Below are 25,331 nucleotides of genomic sequence, written 5' to 3'. Positions count from 1 at the left end.
TTCGGCACAGAATATCCTCGACGTGGTGGGCGTGCTCCTCGAACGTGCGTGAGTATATTACAATGTCATCTAGATAGCACTTGGCGTGCCTCACAGACGAGGGTTCACGTGTGTCGCAGGGACAGCACGGACGGCGCCTGCAGACGACGCGAAACCCCACAATGGTTACCTACAGCTTTGAGTATGTTTAACAAAAACTCTCTATTTATAATGCCGTACAAACTGCTTGTGTCCAGGAAGGCTACAATGGCTAACTCTATGCATTGGGTTAGCATAAAAATGCTATCATCCAGACCTCTACCACTTCTGAATCAGTTCTACAGTTTTTGCAGTATATTATCACCTTTTGCAGTAGTTTACCTATTCACCTACTGCTATTTAAAATGACACTAGTAGCCCCACCTTACGGGGTAGCAAGAAGCCTGGCTTAAAATGAAGGATGATGCACAGAGGCATCAGTGGGGGCAAGTGCTGATGACAAGGTTGACTCAAAGATGGTCTGAAAAATCAAACGAGAGGGTATGAGGTGTCAAAAATTTAGGTAGTCATTATACATTACGATCTATGGGGACAATGACAGTGCCTTGAAGTGGACTGGATAATCACGCATGTGCGAAAATAAATCACTATGAACTGAAAGTTTACTTTCTCAAAACCTTGAAGAAAAAATATACATGCACCGAAATACTCAGTTCTTTCTTCAATATCCTACTGTCATTTTTATATCACACTAATAAACAGTGTGATGGGTGAAAACATTTTGCAGTCCTTTTTGGGCTGAGAGAACTGCAACCACCTCTGAACTGCACTCCAAATAGGCTGCACCAGTTGGGCACAAGAGTCATTCCTCGTGGTCATCATACTTCTCGATGACCAGTCGCCGTTGGCAGCGTAGCCGCACCTGAAAGCGGCCCCTGTCGGTCACACGATCATGGTCGGTGGACAACAGGGTGACACGGTTCACCTCCATCAGGTTTGGGTTGTTTGCCGTGAACCCGAGCACGTAATCTACATCATCACCCACGGACACCTGCGCAAGAACACCCAATCCAATTTTGAAAGGAATCGTTAAGGAAAGGGCCTCAAACCCAGTTGAAACAGGCTCTTGATGATGAGAAAACATAAGGAAAGCAGTCTATAGTCATTATCATTATATTGTAGTGCAGACCCTTCCCACTATTGTCCCATGGCACATTACACAGCCAACATCTTAATCGTATCCTTACTTTCACATTGCATGCCCCGTAGCTGTCAATTTCTTCTTGACACCAGCAAAACCTAATTGCCATCACATGGTCACAGGCCCTCTCCTTTGACTCTCAGGGCAGTATACTTTCTTATCAGACCATGCAAATCCGTCCACAGGTGTCTGTAGAACACCTCGACTGAACAGGGAGAAATACCACGTTTCATAGGACACAGTGCACAGATGGGACACCATGCCGCGTGGCTAACAGATGCTTCCCTGTAACGTAAGCAGGAAATGAGTGACATAGGTGCAACAATGCACCATAGGTTGACCTGGGAAGTCATTTTAACAGGCACTAAACACTTACCTTGATCTTGCATACTCGCCCTAACTTTCCTCATGAGTGGTGAGCGACGTTAACCAGAAAGTGGCTTCTTATCAAAAACTACCCAACATATAGGCAGAGAAAGTGTAGCGAATGTCAATCGGAGCTTTAGTGAGTCAGAGACAGGGGCCCAGCCAACAACACAGTGGCTCACCTGAGCGCTCTTCTTGACAACCTTTTGGCCGTTGAGGCGAATACTGCCATTGTAGATGCATTCGAGGACTTTCCTGCAAGAGGGAAACACTGCAGTGAGCCACAAAGCTATATTACAATAGCACAAAACCATACTGCCACACATCCCTCCATGCTATGCTGCTATGATGGCAGCCATTTTGGCTGCACCCATTAAAAGCCAGCCACTGCTGTGCACATGAATCTGCAGCGTACCAACTTGACAGTAGCTATCTTTTCAGATCACATTATAACAATACCATGATACCGGCTGTAAACAGTATTTCTTCGATGCTTTTAAGGTCGAGTGTTAAAATTGCAAAAAATGTTCTCTTCAAACAGATCTAAATGACTTTTGAAGCAGTGGCATGTATATTTCTGGATATGTTTTTGGTGTAAGCATTCTTGGCTTTACTGTGAAGATTCCCTGAACAGGTCAAAGAGACCAGGAAGTACAATTTACCCTTTAACAAAATGAGAAATATGGGACACCAACAGGAGAAAAAATGAGATGCCTAAGAACAAAAATGAACCCAGATGTGCAAAAAAGCACTGGAAAAACTTGAGGGCCACGATATAAAACTGAGTTAAATGAGAGGACCGGTTAATCTCTGTAGAAAAAGGTGCAGATGTTTTGTCCAATAAAATATGCAAAAAGTCAGTGCATGGTTTGTCATGTCATGCTTCCTCCTTTCAGTCCTTGTTTCTTGTGCACAACATAGGCTTTGCCAGTGAAATGGGGACCATGACAAACAAGCAGTGCTCAGTGCACTGATAATGAAAAACGTGCAGGCGTAGTAAAGGATGCTTTTCCAGTTGGAAGCACCTTGACTGAAATAACCGTACCAAATGAAAACGAGATGTGCTATAGGACAAACATTCATGGCAATAATGTCTGAACATTTGCAGCTCGACACTCAATTTAGGAACACAACGAAGAGAAATTTCTTGTTTCTAAAACAAACTCCCTTTTAAAGAGATGATAATGAGAAAAACTACTCCTAAGCCTGTCATACATAAAGGCACAATTATGTCAAGTAATGAAGCAACTTTTATGGGAAACTGGGAAATTAAGAGGAATGATGAACAGAACTTTGTGTAGACTAAAACTGGCAAGAAGACAGGCAGCCTTACACTGGTTATGAGAAGGCAGTTTGGTATCATACTACCAAGTCAATAAAAATCACTAAATCACTTTTAAACCATGCTCCCATCTAATCAATTCAGTGAACTGCAAAATCATAAGCACATATGTGGCAAACAGACTGACCCATATATGAGGCCTCAAATGGAGTGCAGCCATTCTTGGAAAAATGAGCACCAACAAATTTGGCTACAAAGACTACCAAACATCAATAGATCAGCATTAAACAACTTTTGTAGAAAATTATTAGAGATTAACTGGAATGACATTTAAATATACTAGTGATGCCAATGACAAATTTTTGCATCTCTTTAATGATGCTTGCTCTGAACATTTCCTTCCAATTTGAATCATAAAATGAATGGCAATGCAGACTATTTTTAACATGCGCTTCATCCTCTTGCATCTTGACTAACATGAACATTCGTCTTCTTCAGAGAGTGCCTGTGATCACATGCAATACACCGCATAAGTAGATAACTCAGTGGATAGACTTGTTTATTTAACACGCCACCAGCTGCATTCATGACCAAGATAGCAAAGGGTTATTTACAGGTGTATGGGACATCCCACAACAACTTCCAAAAAAAATACATATACCATGCAGTCATGTCTACAGGAACACAACAGGCGATTAAAATATTGTGGTGGTGGTTTGTGGGGTTTAACATCCCAAAGCAACTCAGGCTATGAGAGACGCCGTAGTGAAGGACTCCGGAAATTTTGACCACCTGGGGTTCTTTAATGTGCACTGACATCGCATAGCACATGGGTGCCTTGCTTTTCGCCTTCATCGAAAAGCTGCCGCCGAGGCCGGGATTCGATCCCACGTCCTTGGGAACAGTAGTTGAGTGCCGTAACCACTGCGCCACCGCGGCGGGTAAGGTGATTAACATATGACAGGAGCTAATGTACTAAATCAAGCTGCATAGCAAAGAACTCCTCACAGCTCTTTGCGTATGCAACATCACTGTGAAGCTCACTGCAGTCTTGTGCTGTGTCAACACAGAATATTTCAAGCAGTCTTTTAAACACCTTCAGTCTTTTATATGGTTAGGATTTATTATTATCATCATCAGCAGTAGCAGTTGGACTATACCGACAGCAGTGCAAAGGCTTCCCCCATATGCCTCCAATTAACCTGGTCCTGTGCCAGTTGAGTCCATTTGTTCCCCGGAAACTTTCTAGCCCCATCTGACCACCTAACGACATGCCACGCCCGGTATGCGCCTGCATTGGTCATCCTCATTGATATTATGCATTATGTCTTTGTCAATGAGAACTAGATTATTTATGTGGAAGTAAAAGAAGTTTGTTTCTGCTTCCACTTCAATAGACCTTTCCACATATTGCAGTGCCGTGCCATCCCTTGGCAGCTCCGCGCAAAGCATGATGGGACAACGGAGCGATCGCCTCCCGCGTCGGCTGCTGGCAAATGTGTTGCCATGCTATACGGTCGCTTTCTGCCGTCGTGCGTCTTCTCGTGTGCGCTGTTGGTGCTTCCTTGCAGAATGCAGCAAGCAACGGATTGCCTTGATGGTTAGCTGCTAGTATAGGTGCAATTTTTCCGTGACTTTTGAAGTAAAAGCTTCACTATGCCATGTAAAGCCAAGGTCGTTGTTCGTGGCACACGCCCTACAGTGGACGCGCCATAACCATGGCAATGAGCTGCGCCCTTCCAAGGTGTTCCGCCACTGGGCTCGCTACAAAGAGGAGGATAGCGACATCCTAGCAAATGTGCGCACCAGCGCGTAGAGGAGGAGAAGGACTGTTTCCGCACTGCCCATGCGCACGCTGCCACAGAGAGCTGCAGAGAGTAAACGCCGGGCTTTTCATACCGACTGATTATCCATGGATTTAGAACGCAACACCAAACTGTGCAACACGATGCAAAGGAATGGTGGGCACAACATAATCAAAAGAAAACATTTGCAAGCAGCAGCGCAGTAATGACGCCGAGATGGCAGAGTAGGAGAGACGTAGCGCGGCAGCGCTCCGCTTTCCCAGGGGGCTTTGCACGGCCACTCGGTGGCACGGCGGAATTACTGGAAAGGTGTATTGAAGGAAGAACAGGTTAGCCTTACTTGTAAGTGAGAAAATTTAATCCTGCTTACAAAAACAAGAAAAGGTAAATTAGAGCACATGTCTTTGCATTTTGTTACAGCAAAGTGGCTTTTGCATAATATTATAACAATGCTGTAACATAAGTCAAGCCAGAACATTTTTTTATTAATAATTGTATTTGTGCACTCTTTTCTACTGTTTCATTATCTACTTCAAAGTATTCCTCCTGTTGTAGCGGGCAGCATTGGGACTTCGGAATAAACAAGTGATCCTCTGCAGCTCCATCCTGGCCAGCTTGGCAGTTTTGTGCAGAGTGAATGGGCGAAGTGCTTACATTTTGGGCATGTTGACGCCGGCCTTCATGATGCTATCAATCCTGAGTGAGCTAACAAAGGCCGTCCTCTCGTTATCGCCATACTCGGTGCCTTCCTCCTCCTCGTCCTCCTCTTCGTCTTCCTCCTCCTCCACTTCATCCTTGAAGGAAAGAAGGTGTGACACAACGTGAACCACAATGGGGCAAGACAGATGGAACCACCTGCTAAGAGCTGCGCACCTGATCAGACTGTCTGATGTCCGAAGAAGAAGGCACCCCAACTCAAGTTGCACAATATCCCAAAGGGAAAAAAAAAAAGCTTGTGGGCATGCTTAACACATTTTGAGGGTGGAATGCAATGGAATTAGGATCCACATTTGTTGCTATACTTTAGTGCCTCTACTTCTCCCTTTGTGCTTTCTCTTTTTCTCCAAGAACAGTTTGCCACCACATTTCCCCACTTTTTTCTATTATGCCATTGCTCAAACCACATTTTCTCACTAAGAACCAGTTCAAGACCGGGTATATCCACCATTAATTCTTATATATTCTATTTTTCATCTTAACTTTTTTCCTCTTTCCAGCAAAAATGCTTTTTTTTACTCAGAGGCTTTACTCTGCTTGGCTGAATTTGCGGCCCCCCCAATCATCCAGAGTCCTGCAACGTCACCTGCCAGACCACCTGCCAACTAGGCTACAAAATTTCCTGACTGGTGGAGATGTCGACAATATCACAAAGCCATGCAACCCAGCCGGGTGCATCAACCTACCACGAACCGTGGCTTTTTGTGGCTGCTTCCTCTTTGTATGTACAAGGAAATAAATGAATTTAAAAGGTATGCGATCTCAAGACACCGTGCAGCCTTTCTCGAAACATCCCACTGTTTTTTTTTGCTCAGAATGTAGAGTCTAATAATACTATAGCAATAATAAGGTCGCAAAACATTTGAAAACTTTCAGACCTGGCAGTGTAAGCCTGCAACTGAAAACACCTATTAAAATTTCATAACAGCACAAGCCAGACCACTTTTAGCCATTCTTTTCATTTTCAAAACCTCTGTAAGAAACGAGACAGACCGAACATAAATTCATCTTTTTCACCACTAAAGAATAAGCAGGTTTTTTGAATCTCGAATTCACTCATGAGCTAACTACCTCTTTCTCAGATTTAGCATGCACTGCGCACAGGCGGCAGCTAAGAGCATGGTGCTCTGTTAGCCGTAGTGTGACAGGTGTACAAGGTTCTGGTTGAGATCCACTGCTGGAGAATGAAATTGCTGTCCTTTGACTACAGGAGAAGCAGCAGCCATGAAAACGTTGCTTAGGTGCACACCTTGATGTGTTAGCAGCCCCCATATTGCACAGCAGTGAACAAAAAGTTTGTCAAGGCTGCGGCTTTTAAATGAACGCAGCACAAAATTGACATCCCGCCGGCAACCACGCCTATAGACGGCTCCTGACTCATTTTGCCAGGGGGGGATATTCTACTGTGCACATGGTTACAAGGTCACTTGGGGGTCACTTAGGCTTTGTCTTTAAGAATATGATGTAACAGTGTTAATGACTCCCATCTGTTGCTCCCTTGTGTGTCCTTATTTGCATGCACTTTTTAAACTCGCTTCATAATTAATCCCTTAATTTATGTTTCTATTATCTCTCAAATACTCAATTAGCATACAGATGTAAGATACCTCGTTATGTGAAAGACTACCTGACGTAAGTATAAAGCCTTGCTTACATCAACAGCCAGCATGGACTAGGAGTAGCGTCTCTGACCCTGGATACTCCCAGCGCACCCTCCCATCTCAAAGGAGCTACCTGTGTTGGCGATTCGTGCCAACTAAGCTATGCCACTATGTCATGACGTCACACAATCTGCCAGCCAATCATTGCACGGACAGATAGCACCTGCCAAAGGCATGATTGTGACTTTCCGCTCATAACACTGATGACGCCTACGCCAGATTTTTGGGAGAAGGAAGCACCTCTAGTGTCACTCTGCTGTTTGAGCACCAGCTGTTCTTCGCTTTCTGTCGGAGGATTTCAGTCACCGCTGTTGCGATTGACCGAGGGAACCCTGCCAACAAAAGTGTGGCCGATTAACAACTACAACAATCTTGCATATTGAAAGGGCACAATCTCCTCAGCATTGACTCTAGGCTGTTGCTCTCTTCATTGGTCTAGAATAAAAGAAAAGTAGTTTGTTTGAACCCCAAAGCCTCAGTGCATACAAACCTTTAACAGCTTGAGGTACTGGCCTTTTTACTTGCCAAAATCAGGCGTGAAAATCAAATCTTTCTCACACTACTTAACATCACTTAAAGAGGAACTGAGGGTATGTCACAGAGAATTTCATTTCCATTCAGTTATTCCTGCACCAAATTAATTTGCTGCTCTGTTAATGACCAGCTGAGGGGGCACACTGTAAACTTGTGAAACAATGGCATGCATTGGCCTGTGCCATGATTTCTTAAAGACAGAACTCTGCTAAAGTCACCATTTCACTATATGCATTGAGCCTGCCTTTTGAGTTAAAAAGAATCAGATTTCGAAGTTTAAAGTCTTAAGGGTTCAGCACATAGAGAACAGAGGGCACTGCAGTGGAGGACTGCAGATTAATCCCCAAACTTTATTTTGTAACTTAAACATACTTAGCGCTTCATAACAGTTGAACAAACTGCTGAATTTTAAACTTGTTATAAAACAGCAGAAAACAACTTGAAATTGCATCACATATCTTCCTGGTTGCATCACCAAGCATATCTAACACACTGTATCGAATCCATACAGAACCATTCTGCACTCTTCATCACTTGCCATTATGTCTCTCATTCCAGCGCAACTAACACCAAATAATCGGTATCACTTCTGTCTTTAGAATCATGCTGAACAGATCTAATTCTCAGCTTATTTAAAAAAATCATATTCAGTCTTCATAAACACACTGTCTTTGTCACAACCATGCCATACATCCCATCACCTCTATTCTTCGTCATATATCAAAGCATTTTAACATGTCGGTCCGCATACGTGAAATGAAATGTTGCCATAGCCTTCTTGATAAACATTACTAACACCACAGATCCCATTGTATTCAGACTTACGATAACCATCATACTTCTCTAATCTTTTTGCTTTCAACAAAAATGAATTTTACTGGTCTATAACTATACACGATCATGTTCTTGTTTACTTTGACGCAAAGACATGCTCAATTCTCATGTAGCCACATTTTAAACGCTGCATAAATGTATTCTGCTCAAAAGTCTTGCCGAAGATTGTGAAGTGCTTTTTCTTCAATGTGTTTTTTTCTCTCGTGTCTTGAATTTTCATGTACATGTCCTGCAAATCCAATGCTGCCAAGTAAAAAATGCCTGCAAGATATTTGCACACCAAAAAAAGCTGCATGGTCCTGAGGTGATTTCATTTCATTTAGGCGATTCCACGACCTTCAACATCGATAGCAATTCATTGACAGTAATGCCTTCTGCATCAAAAACAAGGAACAATACCCAACCAAAAAAATTTCGTGTCCATAACAGGTTCAAATGGACCGACACCCCTCCCTTCCCTCCCTCCCCCCCCCCCCCCCCCCCCCCCCCCCAGTTTAAGAATCAATTGCACTGCTACGCAGGTAGGCGAAACTTGAAAGGAGGTGCAGTTATCCGAGGACAGATTTTTTGCAATGCCCCACACTTACCGGTTGCCATGTGCGCCAATCAGATCCAAGCAACAGAAGCGGGATGTTGTGAGCACTTTGAGACTGGTTTGTACTTACTGTCCGTAACCTTATCCCTGCGCCTCACAGCATGCGACAGTCCGCTGATCCCATAGTATCATAAAGCTCTTGACCTCCGCTTTTGTCCCGGATTCACAATTCGCAGTCAACAGACAGCAAGCAGTGGTGCACACCTCAAGTGCTCATCTCATCGACATTACCGCGCGGGGTACCACAGTATTGCCGTGACCGGTCCCGTTTCATTACCTCCGTGCTTGTCGCCTACCTTTGCTGCGCCCTTGCGTGACTTGGTGGATTTGTGCCTTAGTTGCTGCGGGGCGAGCACAGCGTGTCTGGACAGCCACGGACGGTGCTGGTAGCTGATTTCGAAGATCGACCGCGCCACCACCGTCACCACAGGTCGCGCCGCCGCCGACCGCCGGACCATGAGGCCACGAGCTACACATGCTAGCAGTCCGCGGTGTAGCCACGCGCTGCTGCTCATGGTCCACCTGGGCTAGGATTAACCACGACAACGTTGACCACGGATACCCTAGAACGGAAACCACGGATTCAGCACACGCGTGCTCGGCGTGCTCATGCTCCACGAGAGATGAACCAGCCAGACCGCAGCGACCGTAGCAGAGAAACGAAACTGGGCAAAGGCAAAGGGGCAAAGTCAAAACCTTGCCTTTGGCATACTTCGGCTGTATCCAGATGTCGGAAAAGTAACAAAAAGAGTGACCTTTATGCACGCAAAAAAAAAAAAAATAAATAAATTAAAATTGCACAGAACCCATAAGAGGAAGAGAGAACGTTTTATTTTTTCTTCTGTCATATATGATCTAAACTTCGCCCGCGTACTTTGAACACCCTTGGGAGATCTCGGAAACACGCGCTGTATTGTAAAATAGGGTGAGTTTCGCCCCTTTTATTCAGGTCTGTACACTGAGAATACTTAATTCACACTCACTGTAGTGCCTGTGGATCGCTGTGCATCCTCAAACGAGTTAACTGTCTGCAAAGAGTCCTTCAATGATTGCACGGTCTGCACACCTCGAAAAAAATCGTACGTTACACGATCGATCGATGTTCCATCGTTAGCTGCACCACCTAGCTGTGCGATTTCTTTAGACCAGTTGACACCGACAGGAGTCGTACACTACGTTTTTATAATGATTTGACCAGTTCGATACTTTGTTTTCTATACGGTCTATTGTGTCTATAACCAGTCAGAATGATGTACAGGTGCGGACAGAAGTAAACGGAGCACGCTCTTCCCTTCAAATTAAAATATCACCTCTCTTACTGGAGATAAAGAAAAAGAATATTGATCCAATTAAGCTATAAGGCACTGGCGTCTACTACCGATTCGCACACGCCACGAATTGCCAGTTTCAATTACATTGCAACGCATGAACAAGAGGAAAATAGCTCCGTTCACTTTCGTCCGCACCGGTACTTTTCTCATTCGATCGATCAACAACGTAATATGTATCATAGACCATCAACTGGTCTGAATCAGTAACTCATTTAATATAACTGTGCCACAAAATATTTACTAAAAAAATAAAACATATGAGGAGGACCTGTTCAAATCCAGCGCGCCGTCTGCCAGGTCACGTGTAGGACAGAAGCTCCGCCCTCCTTGAGGTCAATCGTGGGCGCGCGTGCCGAGGGGTATTTCTGATGTTTGAGGTCTCTGTAGCGCTTCGCACGTGGTCAGCGGGTTCCGAAGTTCTCATGCAGTTGCGGAGGCTTTCGACAAGCACCCTGCGCAGCTATGCTTTTAAGGTAAGCTGTGGATCGCCAAGACGTCTCCGTTCATGCGTGCATTCATGAGCACGCGCGCTTTGCTCCGTTGCGTGGGTGCTGAAAGCTGTAGCGTTAATCATCCGCGTGGTAAGCGACGTTGAGGCCCTTGTCTGAGTCTGTCGAATTGCTTTGGTGACGATAGTCAAGTGGTGCTTCCGCGGCCCTGTTCCGCGCACGAGCGGTGCGCGATGGGCAAGAAAAAGTCAAAGGAATGGCGCAAGGAAGGTTGAGAGCGTTGTATGGAACCTCGCGGTAAATGTGCCTAAACCGAAAGTAACACGTTCCTGTTCAGCACGACACTGGATCCTAAGCTACGTGTTACGATGAAGTGATTGACTCTTTTCGTCAACGATCTTCACACGCCAACCGTGAGTGAAGGAGCGACTACTGCATCTATTTTTTCTTCATGTGAATCTGCTGTTAGTAGCCGGGTACAGTGACACGGCTTTCCGCTTAAAAAGAACTGCACGAAGACATGCACCTGAAAGGTTGCGACGCAAGGACTGGCTTTCAGCTCATATATCTCTTTTTTTTCTTTGTTGTGTTTGTTGAGGCTCCGTTAGTTCCATTACTATGCCAGCCATGATATGTATAAATTAAATGCAGCAGAATTGAGAGTTCTCTGGAGCATGACTTTTTATGAACTAGTTAGTTTACATTCTTTTGGAACCAGTGTACAGTTATATGCTGAAGACAGGGAAAGGATAGCTGTATGAGTTGATATCGGATTGTACTGACAGTACACAAAATAATCATTAATTTGATTGTGCGCTGTTAGTATACTGTCACAGAAACATGTTGCCTTGCAGTGCCTTTAATGAGCAAGCCACTTATTTGCTTTTCTTTAAACACTGATCCAATGCATTTGAGCTCCCCTGTTTGATAATCAAAGCTTCAATAATGACCCTTGCCCACTGACTTTTGAACATGTGGGGGAAATAAAAATGGGAACACTCATTTTGCACACAATTAAGTGCCAAACTTGACCACTCCTTTTAATCAACCTTCTCAGTAGAGCAGGGGCTGATTCACTTGCTGGGAAATTTTCTAGATGAAGTAAAAAAAGTATGCCCATTGCTTAAACCAGGGAGGTAATTTCTGGCTTAATTCGTCCGTTTGAATGGCTCGCTTTTATACTTCCTGTGGGTGAGATAATCAAGGGCAGGTGTATCGTCACCTGCACTCTAGTGTACAGCTGAAATGTCCTTGTCCAGGTTTAGTTTGGAGTGCTTCACAGTCTCTCATTCAAACAGTGCTCAGTTTTGCCTGTCATGCATTTTTCATGGTAAAGTGGTACACAAGCCCTTCCCGGTCTAAGTGAACATGAGGGGCTGCTGATACCGGGAAATTAGTTATGAGGAAGAAAAAATTTGATGCCGGCTTGTCCTGCTTCCTCTTTGTTTCAATATAACATCTTTTTTTTTGTGGTTGTAAAGGTTGGCGGCAACTCTAGTGCCTTGCGATAATTCATGTACAGGCATCTCTTAGAAGATTATTAACCATAGTTTCAATCAATGAAACATGGAAGCCAGCCTCTCTACCTACTTTTGGATGCTAGAGAGCACTGCAAGCGATCAAAACCTCTTGGTTGTGTTTCTAACTGGGGGCATAGTGGCAGTGCATGCTTTGCAAGATTTTGATATGCCCAGAAATTCTGGAACAACTGGGAACAATATTGAGGGCAGCACCCTCGAATTTTTCAGATTTTATATTAGATTTATAACTGAGCTGCTCCAACTCTAGGGTGCCAATAATACAATACGCACTGCCCGATTTTATTTCCTCCTTAGCCTAATGTAAATTTTTTTCTTTGAACAGTCAGTGTGATGACATTTTGACAAAATGATGCTGATTGATTGATGGAGCTAGCTTCCTCTGTGTAATAGTAGACTTGAAAGGGGCTGATTTTCTAACAGATAAGATATGATATTGTCGGACTACTCCTCACATGCATGCTTTGAAAAAACAAAAAACACTTCATTTGAAATCTCATGGCCATTAAAAATTTTATTTTATTTCTGCTTCTCCTGCCTTTGTGAGAAATCTGGGTTTTCCAGCAGTCAGTTACTTCATTATCCATTGTGTGAGCCACTGTAGTCGGTTAGCATGGAGAGAGAGAACCATTTCTATAACTGTATCGGAATGACTTTGGTAAGGGAGCTATCAACTCTTCCTGTGTTGGAGTGAGAGGGTGGACAACCACTCTTTCCAAACTAGAAATTTGCTGCCTGGAAACCGTTTTAGCCTTTTTTCGACCAGTCAAATTCACAAGCGGCTTGATAGTGCATCGGAAGTATTCCCAAGCTTCCAAAATGCGGAAAGTGTGCCTTGAAGCTTCACTAGACACACATTCCAAGATGGTGCCAAGAAAAAGCAGGCAGGGAAAGCTACGAAGCTTTGTTCAAACACATGAGGAGAGAGATGTGTGAGAACGCCTTTGAATATGCTTTTTGCAGAAGAAACTACTTATCTTGACTCTCAAGATTATTAATCTCTATGTTTGTATCCCTTTTCAGCTTTTTAATTCTTAAGAATATGTCATGTCTTTGCTGTTTTTGTTCCTTCCCATTGGTATATAGTGCTTATGCAATAAACCGTTTCTCAGTTGATGGTAGTGAGTGTGTGTGTGTTTGTCTTCTGACTTTGTCTTTTGTTTGCACTGCTTTGGTTTTGTGCAGTGAACCAGCAAACCATAATTACTACTCTTCATTAGTTTGCCTCTTTGCACACACTCCTCGGGGGTGTTTTGCCATAGTTCTATTCACGCACATAATTAAAAAGCTGGAGTAGTGGAGCCATAGCCTAAATGAGCTGTAGCCACCTCCGATCTCTCTGCCTCGATCCTCCTTGCTCTTTTCGTGCCATGTAATATCAAGACCTCAGAAGAAAATTTACTCGCGTTATTATGGGTTCTATTCCTTTCTATTCGAACAGCCTAGAACACAAGCAGTGTTTTCCTTCACAGTGTTAAATTTTTTTGGTATCTGATACGGCAGAGGGGATTGATGGAGTTAATTGGTGGAATACGGGAGAAGCCTTTGCCCTGCAGTGGGTATAGTTTGGCTGATGATACATTCTGAGGAAGAGTGCATGTACCAGGTTTGAAGTCGCTTCTAAAAGAAGTGCTAAGATTTTTTTTTCCCCTCTTACTGTGCATCATAGTCACGAATGAAATAGTCACCAGCTCCAAGTATGGTTCTTCAGTACGAAAAAGCCAGTTGCAATTGAAGGGCAGCACCCTCTTATTTTTTTCATACATGGAGGAATGTCGAACAGAGAATGGGAATGAGAAATGTGATTCTTGATTCTGTGTCCCCTTCCCCAGTGTGGTTGCTTGCCATATGTTTGAGAGTTTCGAAGTAGCTAAAATCTTCAAACCTGCCAGTGCACATCCACTTTGGTAGTATGGAAATATTATGTGACAAGTCTTAACCTATTCATTGTAATTGCAGTATCGCAGACAAGTCACGAGCGGCCATACTGCGCTGACTAAACCTGATTGTGTATGTCCGCTGCTCATTTGTGTAGGCAAGGTTCAGACAAACGTGCAGAAGGCGACATGACTTCTACAACTGGGACATAGGCCTTTGATCCATCAGGGATGAGGGATGTTTGCCGCTACATGCCAGAACTAGATGAAGCCTATAGTCCAATCAGTGGTGGGGCTGGCTCTCAGCTTCCCTTATTCAGGTTATGTGTATAATGTACCATGTGTTTCATGGAAGCCCGTCGCTAAGCTTTAAAAATCACCTTCTGATGTAATAAGCCGACAGGCTAAAATTAGTCAGGAAATTAGCTCTAGGCTGCTGCGCTTGTCACTTCACACATGCCCTTGATAGTGTTGGCATTCTCTAGGCAAAAAAGGGAAATATTTAACACCAAGGTTTTTAGTTAGTCATACTTTTACCCTGCATGAACATTGTGTTCAATTAGCCTTCTGAAGAAAGGAAACCTGTTTTCTAATGGCAATGACTTCCTGGAGGATTGTGACAAATGTTTCCAACCTTATGAAGGGCATTCATTCAAAAATGTTTATTTTATTGGCACTTTCCTCCGATTGTTCACAACTAGTGAAATAACGGCATCAGTAGACAGCATTACTATGCATCCTGTCTTTTGCGTTTGCTGTAACTTTGTAATGAACATTTACAACAATGGCGCTTTCTGAATGGGACTTGCAGGCAGCTAGCTGCTTGTATCTCGAGTGTGCTGTGGTTTCTATCTAGCACAGTTTTTTATGACCCGGTTGCAGACTGTTGGAACAAGCTTTTTGGGCCCTGTCAGGCTGTTTACAATAGGATTACAATGTAAGGTTACAATAGGTAGCGGAACGAAGTGGTAGGCAAATATGTATACTTGGAACAGGTAGTAACTGCAGATCTGGACCATGAAAAGGAAATAAGGAGAATAAGATTGGGATGGACCGCATTTGGAAGGTACTCGAATATTATGACCAGCAGCTTACCGGTATCACTCAAGAGGAAAGTATATAACAGTTGTATCTTACCTGTATTCACTTACGGTGCTGAAACACAGAGGCTAGTGAAAAGAGTTCTACTTAAGTTTAGGACAATGCAGAGAGCTATGGAACGCAAAATGATAGGTGTAACATTAAATATACTGGAAGCGTGCAGAGTGGGTCAGAGAAATAACTTGAGTTAACAATATACTCTAGTGGAAATCAAGAACATATGGGCAGGGCATGTAGTGCGAAGCGGGGATATCCGATGGTCGCAAAGGGTAGCAAAATGGATAATGAAACTGTAGCGAGGGGTCGCAGAAAGTTAGGTGGGCAGATGAGGTTAAGAAGTTCGCAGGGGTCATGTGGATGCAGCTAGCATAGGACCGGTTTAGTTAGAATAATATGGGAGTGACCTTTTTCCTGCAGTGGGTATAATCTTAATGATGATGATGATGATGATTAGGCTGTGATCAATTTTTTCTTCTGCGGTCTCTCTCCGTGCTTACAGTTTCTCCACACCCTGTGCAGTTGTTTGTGCTGGATTTTGCTGACATACATCTATGAACCACATGGGCAGGTTTATAAACATGTGCACAAGGTCCCTTTGAGGTGAACCAAATAGGGCTCTTATTGCCACTAGCAAATGGTGCAAGATGTTCATGCTCGCATAATACTGTGGTGGGCAAGGATGGAATATGAGTGGGAAAGTCCGAGAGTATCTACAATCAATTGGAAAAAAAACCGGAAATGGTGCCTACCTTGAGGGTAGGTAAGAGCTATGAAAAGATGACACCAGTGTACAAATCCGAAGGGAAGTGATGTAGCTGCACATGCATATGTTGTTTTAGGGGCAATGCTTGCGTCAGCAGAGTTGAATTGTAGTCTAATGCTTCTCTTTCCTCTCCTTTGAATCTGGATCCTTAAAGGGCAACTCTGGCATTTTTTTCAACCTGCACACATTTTACTGAAGCTTACATGGTACATTCTCCTGCGATTTTTGGTCATTTGTACCTAATTTCACAGTGCTCGAATGTTTTGTTGCAGTGCAAATGAATTTTAATAACTCCCAATTCGTGGCATTAATCCAGGAGATTTTCTGCAAGCAACGTTGGGTGCATGATGTAACTGAACGAACAGCCATCTATATTCACTCTTCATTTGTTTTAGGACAGTATTTTGAGCTTGCTTTCAGTCATTTAAGACAATTAATTATCCCAGCTGCCACATACAATCATTAGTTTAGCTAATTAACGTGTGCATGATTGTTTTTGCGGTCGTACCTGTGACACCGTAGCTTGGTATTTGACGACGTCATAGGTTGCCGAAACCTACTTTTGGTTTCGTCTTCATTTTGGTTGTTTTAAAATACTTGTGCTTGTCATTTTAGGATGGTTTTTCTACTGGAGAGAAGGGATCTTAAGGGATGTGATGGGATTCCAAACTCAACATGATCAAAAAACCCTGGAGTTGCCCTTTGAGCTGGTGCCTTTTGAAGGTCTGAACATGCACCCTTTGGCTCTAGCAGTTATTGCCGCACTGAGGGCCACTGGACAGAAATTTCTCATGTTCATAACAGACCAACTGTGGGCACCATGTTTTGTGCAGTGCCAACTGCTATAAAATGCTGGCTTAATGCGTAAACACTTTCAGCTACACATGCCCTGCCAGGGTGGCTCGCAGTTGAGTCATTCACTGCTGATAAATGATGCGAGCTCGATTCTGGCCGTGGCAGCTGTGTTTCAATGCGGACGAAATGCTAGGTGCCCTTGTACTGTATGATGCCATTGCACATTAAAGAGAGAACCCTGGGTTTTTGAAATTGTTCAGAGATCTCTTCACTGTGTCCTTTGAGACATTAAAGCTTATAAACCAAGCCAAACTTTCAGCTCTGAATGGGACTATCTTGGTAATCATTGACTACTCTGTGAACCTGACAGAGTAGTTGTAAAATTTTCAAGTAGCGTAGGTATTTTGTTTGTTCCATATCACCTTTGGTGCTAGATATCTAGCCCTGCTATGAATGAATTTGCTCATGCTGTCCTTGTTTGGGAACTATTGCAAAATGTTTGAGATGAGAAATTTTTATTATCACGGGGTCACATAGTTTAGAGTGCCCTGAATTGTCTAACAACTTTGAGGAGTGCATTGCACAGGTTGCACAGCGAAGTGCAATGCGCTTTCATGTCTTTAATTTCATGATTACTTCCATGGGCACCTGTAAACAGGGATGCAATCCTCCTTGTGACAGACGTTTGGTTACAATGCACTTGTAACAAATGCAGAAGGTTCTGTTTAGGAATGTGTTCGGACCATTTGTGGGACGTTCTTAGCATATCTGTGTAGTCCGTAACTTTTGGCTTCTGTTTCAGCAAATTGAGGCGAAATTTAGTTGCATGTGATAATGGTACCACTGCTGAAATTAAGAAGAAATGGGCTTCAGTGGGCTTCGGTATATAATATTATTGTCCTTTAAGGTAAGGATCACTTGGGCAGTAAGATAAGGAAGTTTGCAGCAGCATGGGACTCTGTGTTAGGCTGACGAGGATAAGGTTAAAGGAGTGAACTGCAGAGCAGGAAACGTAACACTAAATTGAGTGGATAAGATAAGGAAGCTTGCAGGAATACAGGCGGTTGCAAGAGTCATGACACAGGGTTAACTGGACAAGGGTGGGTAAGGTTTTCGGCTTGCTCTGTGGATTCAGTCAGTGATGAAGAATATATTTGGGACTGGGGTGTGGGGTTTGTCTTTCACGCAGGTGCGGCCAGAGAACCAGGGCACGCAACGGGCGCTTCGCCACTTCGATGAGTTCTACGCGGGTGTGTATGGGGATCTGTGGCCCTCTGTGCGGCTGGCCCTGTTGTGCCCCAACAAACCGTGTGCCATGCCCAACCCTTTCCTGTCCGAGCACAGTGCGGTGTGGAAGCAGCTACGCGAACTGGGTGCCCTCAGCTTGCGCGCACTGTGCGCACGCCGCGCACAGACTGCTGCCGGCACCGTTGCCCAGGAGGGGCCCAGGTGGGTCGTCATGCCAGCCCAGTGCCATTTTGTATTGTGGTGCAAAATTCGGAGATGAAGGATAGCAGCTATTCACCAAAGCGTATACTGAAGTTTGGTGGAAATTATATATTGTAAGCATGCTGGAATGTCAAAGAAAGAAGCATTTACAGTTTTATTTTGGCATTTAAAATTGCATAAAGCAGACTCAAATATCATCTTGCAGGGATTTCTTGCCATTATAACTGTATCCCACCTCGTGACCACATATCAATCGCTCATTTTTGATGGCAAGAGATCTGATGGTGTTTGGGAGTGTTTAAGTCGGCTTAAAACCTGTGCTTAAACCCTATAATGAACAAGTAACATGCGAAAATTGCTTCGTGCAGCTGCTGACAACCGATTAGGGTGACACCTCACTCTGCTCTCTTAGCCACTCTTGCCCTACTGACATCAAGTGGGCATCCTGGTCACACCCTCTTAATGGGCACAAAGCGTACTCATTATTTTCTCTTGTCCATTGACATCTTTTACGTTAAAGCCGAAGCGAAGGAAGGTAATTTTTTATCACCAATATTTTTAGTGTTAGTGAAGCTATTGTAGAAGACTTTTCATTATGATTATAAGAGCTGGAATACCAATCATTCATGTGTGTTTTCTAGCTTGGTAAATATATTCTCATGGTCCCTGTAAGTGCAGGGATTTTTTTCTTTCCGGTGTGTTCGGCATTTTTTCTGTGACTTATACTCTTCATTGTGGCCTACAGTGAAAAGCAACGCTCCCTCTGCATTGCCAATTAAGCGCTTTGTAAATTTGACATTAGATGGTGCTGCAATCATCTTAGGTATTTTTGTATGAAATGGCAACCATGGTTCATTGTAACATTACGTGAAGAGGTGTACGTCACTGTAGCATGACAGGGTTTGGTTGTGGAAACTGAAATGGAGATTCTGTTTGATACTAAATTTAATATTGTCTGGAGAATGAGATTTATATGAATTTTAGTGTCATCACTTTTGCTGGTGTAAAGCGACATCATACTTGTGGCTGATTGGTCTTCACCATCAGGATGCTTAAAAAAGGCTTCATGCATGAATAAGAAAATTTACCACTGAGCAAAATTTCATTTATAAATTTAGCATCTGTTTGGCTCTGACATACTGCGACATGAATTTTGGTTGCTGTAGGATCAGAGGCATTGAATTTTCAGTTGCTTGTTTTCTTCTTTGTAATCATATGCAAGGCATTAGACATTTAGAACATAGTGTGATCGGCTTCTGCACGCTGATTGGATGATTGGATCCCACGTGGCAAGCATGTTCACCACTGGCTAGAATGTGGCATCATCTGGTGTGCCATCAGCACATATCCAGTGATGCTCCTCAGAAGCAGACCACAGAGCATGCTGTGCTTTAACTTTGTATTATGTAGATAGCTTTGGCATGTTAACACCCCGTTTACCAAAAATTTGGCATTGGCGCACCAGTGGTGGCGTTGTGAATAAAAAAATCATATGGCAGGAGCTGCCAACTTGCTCCACTGCTTTCACAATCAGAATCAGGTTGTCAGGACCCTTGTATTCACCTTACCCCTAGGCCACGCAGGCACTTTTGTACGGCTTGATTAAATCGGGGCTTTATATGTAAGCTGGTAGCTTAAGCTATTGCGTCTTACCCTTAAAGGCGGAGCTTCAATGCCCCTCATAAATTTCTTTTGTCTTTCTCTGCTCATGCTTTAATCTATACTAATGAGAAAATAAAGTCCTGAGTGTTTGTCATGTCAACCTATTGCAGTCTGGAGCTGACCGAGCCTCCGCCGGAGGCTGAAAAGGATGCACAGGATGTTGAGGAAGGAAGTTTCTTTGACGAGAGCTCGCGCTACATGCCTGGTGTTGGGCCTTCCTCTTCCTCCTCGTTGCTGAGCTTTGTGCCCAGCTCACGGATGGTATTCCAAGAGGAGCAGGTGGACGAAGCAGGGTACCGGAACTTTTACCGTCCGGACAGCCAGCTGCGCCTGCCCTTGAAGCAGTGGACGCCAGAAGGGGAGGGTGCCCTATTCCCGGGACGGCTGGACGCTGCCCTGTTTGGCATGGGTGACATCTCAACCTTTCCTTCACCCCGGCGATCCGGCACCTCCCGGCTCCTTGGTGAGTGGGCTCAGGTTATGCCACTGCAAAGCACTTTGCTGCTTTTTTTTCTTTTTTTTTTTACAGCCAGCACATTTTTTTCTGCTCCAGCCGCCACAGTGGCTCAATGACTGAAATTATTAGGCTGATTCTGAAATCGCGTGCAGCATTTTGTTGAAGGTAAAACGCAGAAATGCGAGCCGTGTACTGGGGGGTGTCAGTGCATGAACTTCAAAGCTTGCATGATGGCTGTATGTTAAACAGCTTCCCTCGCTGCTCATGTACCGCTTTGTGACGTCGAACTGCTCATCTCTCTCTCTAGAGAAAAAATTTGCCGACGATTACGGTATTTCCCAATGCAAAATTTAAGCGCAGCTCATTAGCTGTTTCATCTTTTCGATAGATTGAGGCAAAGATTTCGAGCAAGACATGTATGTATAATTACAGACATTTTTTTATATTTCATACATGCAGTGGAACTCCATTCATACATTCTTCACGAGACCGGGGAAAAAAGAACGTAACAGCCAGGAAAACGCGACAGTGAAGAAAGTTCCAAAAATAAAACAAAACTGTGCAGCTTTGGCTTGAATCTGTTTATTGAGCTTAAAATGAAAAAAAAAAAAAAAAGCTTACTTAAAATTTTGAGAATGGTGGATTGCAGTTTCTTTCGCTTGCTGGAAAGCACCATGCGTTTCTAGTAGCCTAGAACGCCGCATTGGTGTCAGTGTTGCTTTGAGGTCCAGAGCCGCGACGGCTTCTCTAAAGCTCGGTTCTGTCAACTTCTTGGAATCGTGCAGCTCGTGCTCCTCGTCATCGCAGTCACTGCCTTCACTCGTGACTGAATTCGCAATGATCTGAGCAATGCTCTGGCACTCTGATGCCACGACGGCAGCATCTACAGCGACATAGTCGTCATATGTGCCTCCAGGGGTGCACAGCCCATTCATAGCCTCAGCTAGCTTTAGTTGCAAGCTTCGGGGGTTGTACGGAAGAGAAAAGCAGGCAGCCACCGCCGTGGCCACTAACCCCTTCCATCTGGCGCCGTGCCAGCCATGGTGCCATTTAGGCTTTATTCACACTTCCATAATTTTACCTGGTTTTATCTTCAGTCCTCGTTTTAAGGCGAAAGCCTTTAAGGGCTCATACTGTCGTGGACAAAGTGCGTCCCGCTGTTGTGGCGGCTGTCGCGTGGTGTTCCTTGGCGCGCGTTCAAGTGTGGGATTGCAAATGGCAGGAACACTAGACAAGATGAGACTTCTGGAGGAAAGGCGCAGTATCTGTCACACTTTTTCCAAGTGTGCATTTGGATGGTATGCCATTGCTCCTGGCCACTGCTCCTGTCGCGCATTCAAATGTGGGGTAGCAGATGGCAGGAACGCTGGACAAGATGAGACTTCTGGAGGAAAGGTGCAGTATCTGTCACACTTTCTCCAAGTGTGCTTTGGATGGTAAGCCATTGCTCCTGTGGGGTGGCGTTCCTTTGAGACTTCTGTAGGAAAGGCGCAGTATCTGTCACACTTTCTCCAAGTGTGTGTTTAGATGGTACGCTATTGTTCCTGTTGCGCATTCAAGTGTGGGATTGCGGATGGCAGGAACGCTAGACAAGATGAGACTTCTGGAAGAAAGGCGCAGTATCTGTCACACTTTTTCCAAGTGTGCAGTTGGGTGGTATGCCATTGCCTGTCACGTGGTGCGTAGCATTCCTTGGCGGGCGATCAAGTGTGGGATTGCAGATGGCACGAACGCTAGACAAGATGAGACTTCTCAGGCTTTCGCCTTTCACTACTTTAGTCGCTAAAGTCCCTCGTATTTTTTTGGACGTGCCCTGCCACTAAACATGCCGCCCTATCGCGGAGCCCCTTTCTGTGGCCATGAGGCTGGGCGCCAGGCTGCCTAGACACGGAAGCGCTTACTTCGAATTATCCATATCGGAACCGACTCGCGTTCGAATTAAAGGCCTTTTTTATAAACAGACCTCTATAGAGCTAGGCCGGAACAAGTACTGTAGTTCGAATTATTAGAAAATATGAATAATCGAAATTCGAATTAACGAGCTTTCACTGATAGTTCATGCCTGGGCCTCTATGACACCACAAAAGAAGCCACCTCTTTTCTCTCTGTGGGAATGGGTGCCTCATATGTTGGCTCGTTGGCTTTCTTTGATGCTTCGCCCTGTTGCACCTAGGCACTGCAAGAAAGCAACTATGGCGGGTGATCGCCACTGATCAAGTTTGCACGTCACGGGTGTTCGTTAGCATATCTCCAGTTGATCACAAAACATATTATACGACCAGACCACAGTTTGTCAAAATTTCGAACATAGTAACCGGGAAATCGTGTTATCCAGGAACATATTAACCGGGCGAAAAATAGCGTAACTCTATGGGATGTGTTTTACTGCCCACAATTTTGAACGTATGAAATGGGAAATATAGTATGAACCGGGAATGTATCAATGAGGTTCTACTTTATATGATTTCTGGAGTAATAGTACCAGTAAGCTGCTAGCCATAATATGTGAGTACCTTCAAAATGCGCTCCATCAATCTTATTCTCCTAGTTATTTCCCTTTTGTGGTCTGGCTCTGCGGTTACTACTTGTCTTAAGTGGACATATTCACCTACCACTTCCAGTGCTTCACTACCTGTTTTAAACTGCGGTTCCTTTCCCAGGCTGGTCAACATCACCTTAGTCTTCTGCATATTAATCTTTAGGCCTACCTTTCTGCTTCTCCTGTCTAAGCCATTAATCATTTGTGCAATTGCTCCTCTGAGTTACTTAGCAAGGCAGTATCATCAGTGAATCGCTGATTACTGAGGTACATTCTCGTCAACCCTTATCCCTAACTGCTCCCATTCCATATCTGTGAGTACGTCCTCTAAGCAAGCTGTAAATAGCACTGGGGAGATCGTGTTTGGTTGCATAATACCTTTCTTAATTGGAATTTTATTACTTTCCTTATGCAGAACTATTGTTTCTCTGCAGTCACTACAGATATCTTCCAGTAATTTCACATTTGGCTCGCCTACATCCTCATTTCGCTATGCTCACAAGTCTGCTGAGGTTTCGACTGAGTCAAATGCTTTGTCATAGTCAATGAATGCTATGTATAGGAGCTGGCTATATTCTGAGCGCTTTTCTATCACCTGGTTGACAGTATAGATACGATCGATAGTAGAGCACCCTTTCTAAAAACCTGCCTGATCCTTTGGTTGATTGGAGTCTAAGGTTGTCCTGATCCTATCAATGACTACCTTAGTAAATACCTGTTACAAAGCATATAGTAAGCTGATTGGTCTGTAATTTTTCAATTCTTTTGTGTCCCCTTCCTTATGAATTTTGATAATGCCTGCATTCTTCCATGATTCCAATACCTTCAATGTTGTCAGGCATTGCGAATACAGGGTGGCCAGTTTTTCTAGCACGATATCCTCCCTTCTGTCCTACAACAAATCTGTAGTTACCTGGCCCTCCCCAGCTGCTTTCCCTCTTTTCATAGTTTCTAAATATTTCTTAACCTCGTTCTTTTACTGACAGAACGTCTGATTTCCCTTCACTACTGCCAATCTCATTATTGTCCTGACTACTTTTCACATCAGTATAGAATCTAGGGTACTTTGGTTATCTTGTTCATATTAGTAACGACATTGCCAGCCTTGTCCCTCAGTGAATACATCTGGTTTTTGCCTGTGCCCAATTTCCTCTTCACTGCTTTCAGGCTACGACCATTCTTTTGAGCACTGTCAATTTTCGCATGTTATGCTTCCTTATTTCAGTCACTTTACGCTTATTGATTAGCTTTGATAACTCTGTCTGTTTTGTTGAAGGCTTTCATACTTTGGCATTTCTTAATCAAATCTTTCGTGTCCTTAGATAGTTTACAGGTATCCTTTCTAACTATCCACTGTCTACTTTTATCGTACACACAGTTGATGATATCCCTGGAATTATTGTTCATTGCTTCTAGGCTAAGGTTGGCTTCCTTGGTTAGCGCTGAATATCTGTTATGCAATGAGATCCTGAATCTTTCTACTTTTCTCCTTACCGCTTATTCGTTGATGGACTCCTTCCTCACTAATATGTTTGTTCCCTCATCAAATCCAGATCATTTTCGAAACCTTATCATTCTGTGTTCACTGGTTCAAACCTTTCCGCTTACCTCTACATCCTGCACAATTGCAGGGTTAGAACACAGTTTGAAGGCAATTTCATTTTTAATCCCCCCCGTTAGAGCCTTTCCGTGTCCACTTCCGGTTCTCCTGTTTGCTGAAGAAGGGTACTCATGTTTCGTAAGTTATTGCAAACTCAACTAATAACTTTCCGTTGCTGTTCCTTGACCCAAGGTAAATTGAAGCGCAAACTAACCACGGTCCATAAAGAAGAGGCAAACACAAGGACAGGCGCTAACTAACAACTGCTTTATTCTTCACGATAACGCATATACATGTCCTCAGCCAACACAGCACAAGCAGAGCAAAATAAGCAAAAATCGACACTCATTTAATGCAAGATAATTAGTCACTGAATGCAAGTCAACAACGCCGCGAGCACATGAACTTATATTCGGCTGCGTAAAGTGAAGTGGAAGTATCGCTAATGCGGTCTTCTGCTTTCTTCTTTATGTGATAAGCTTCCAGAGCCAACCTTGTGCGTTCATTTCTGCTTCTGCCCAGAATCGCCGTATCAGAAAATCGCTGTGCACACCTGCAATCAAGAATGTGTGACACAAGATGCAAACTTCTGTCATCTTTGTTTTTTACATTTCGCGCATGCTGCTTGAGTCGCTCATTTATACAGCGGCCTGTCTGCCCGACGTATTTATTGAAGTTTATTTAATTGAAGTTCCCTAAACCAATGGCATTGTTACCCACTGCCTGGTATCAACTTGCTTTTTGCCTACCCTGGCAAGTTTCAGTTTCAGATGTATAATGGCTTTTGCAATAGAAC

At 43.9% G+C, this 25,331-nt stretch overlaps 2 protein-coding genes across 3 annotated transcripts in view; one reads left to right on the top strand and one right to left on the bottom strand.

The window, feature by feature from the left end:
- Positions 1 to 623: 623 nt before the first annotated feature.
- LOC146208828 (mitochondrial transcription rescue factor 1) lies at positions 624 to 9,629 on the bottom strand. Its single transcript, XM_084596217.1, has 4 exons — positions 9,271 to 9,629; positions 5,288 to 5,427; positions 1,729 to 1,801; positions 624 to 1,030 (listed from the first exon to the last, which is right to left on the bottom strand). Exons 1-4 carry the CDS (start codon positions 9,487 to 9,489, stop codon positions 842 to 844), a joined length of 621 nt encoding a protein of 206 aa, XP_084452343.1. The 5' UTR covers positions 9,490 to 9,629; the 3' UTR covers positions 624 to 841.
- Positions 9,630 to 10,551: 922 nt separating this feature from the next.
- l(2)10685 (5-methylcytosine rRNA methyltransferase l(2)10685) overlaps positions 10,552 to 25,331 on the top strand; it is a 31,661-nt gene continuing 16,881 nt past the window's right edge. The window contains exons 1-3 of one of the 2 annotated variants that reach the window (XM_084596205.1): positions 10,552 to 10,778; positions 18,018 to 18,277; positions 20,050 to 20,402. In XM_084596205.1, the coding sequence (XP_084452331.1) occupies positions 10,674 to 10,778; positions 18,018 to 18,277; positions 20,050 to 20,402 (718 nt within the window). In that variant the 5' untranslated portion in view covers positions 10,552 to 10,673. Of the gene's footprint in view, positions 10,779 to 10,842; positions 11,168 to 18,017; positions 18,278 to 20,049; positions 20,403 to 25,331 lie in introns of those variants that run through there. The other variant, XM_084596210.1, reaches the window with a different exon arrangement.

This window comes from Amblyomma maculatum, chromosome 1 (genome assembly GCF_055883805.1).
Source record: "Amblyomma maculatum isolate TAMU_Amacu chromosome 1, ASM5588380v1, whole genome shotgun sequence".
Classification (NCBI taxonomy): Eukaryota; Metazoa; Arthropoda; class Arachnida; order Ixodida; family Ixodidae; genus Amblyomma; species Amblyomma maculatum.
This window is presented reverse-complemented; position numbering and strand designations above follow the sequence as displayed.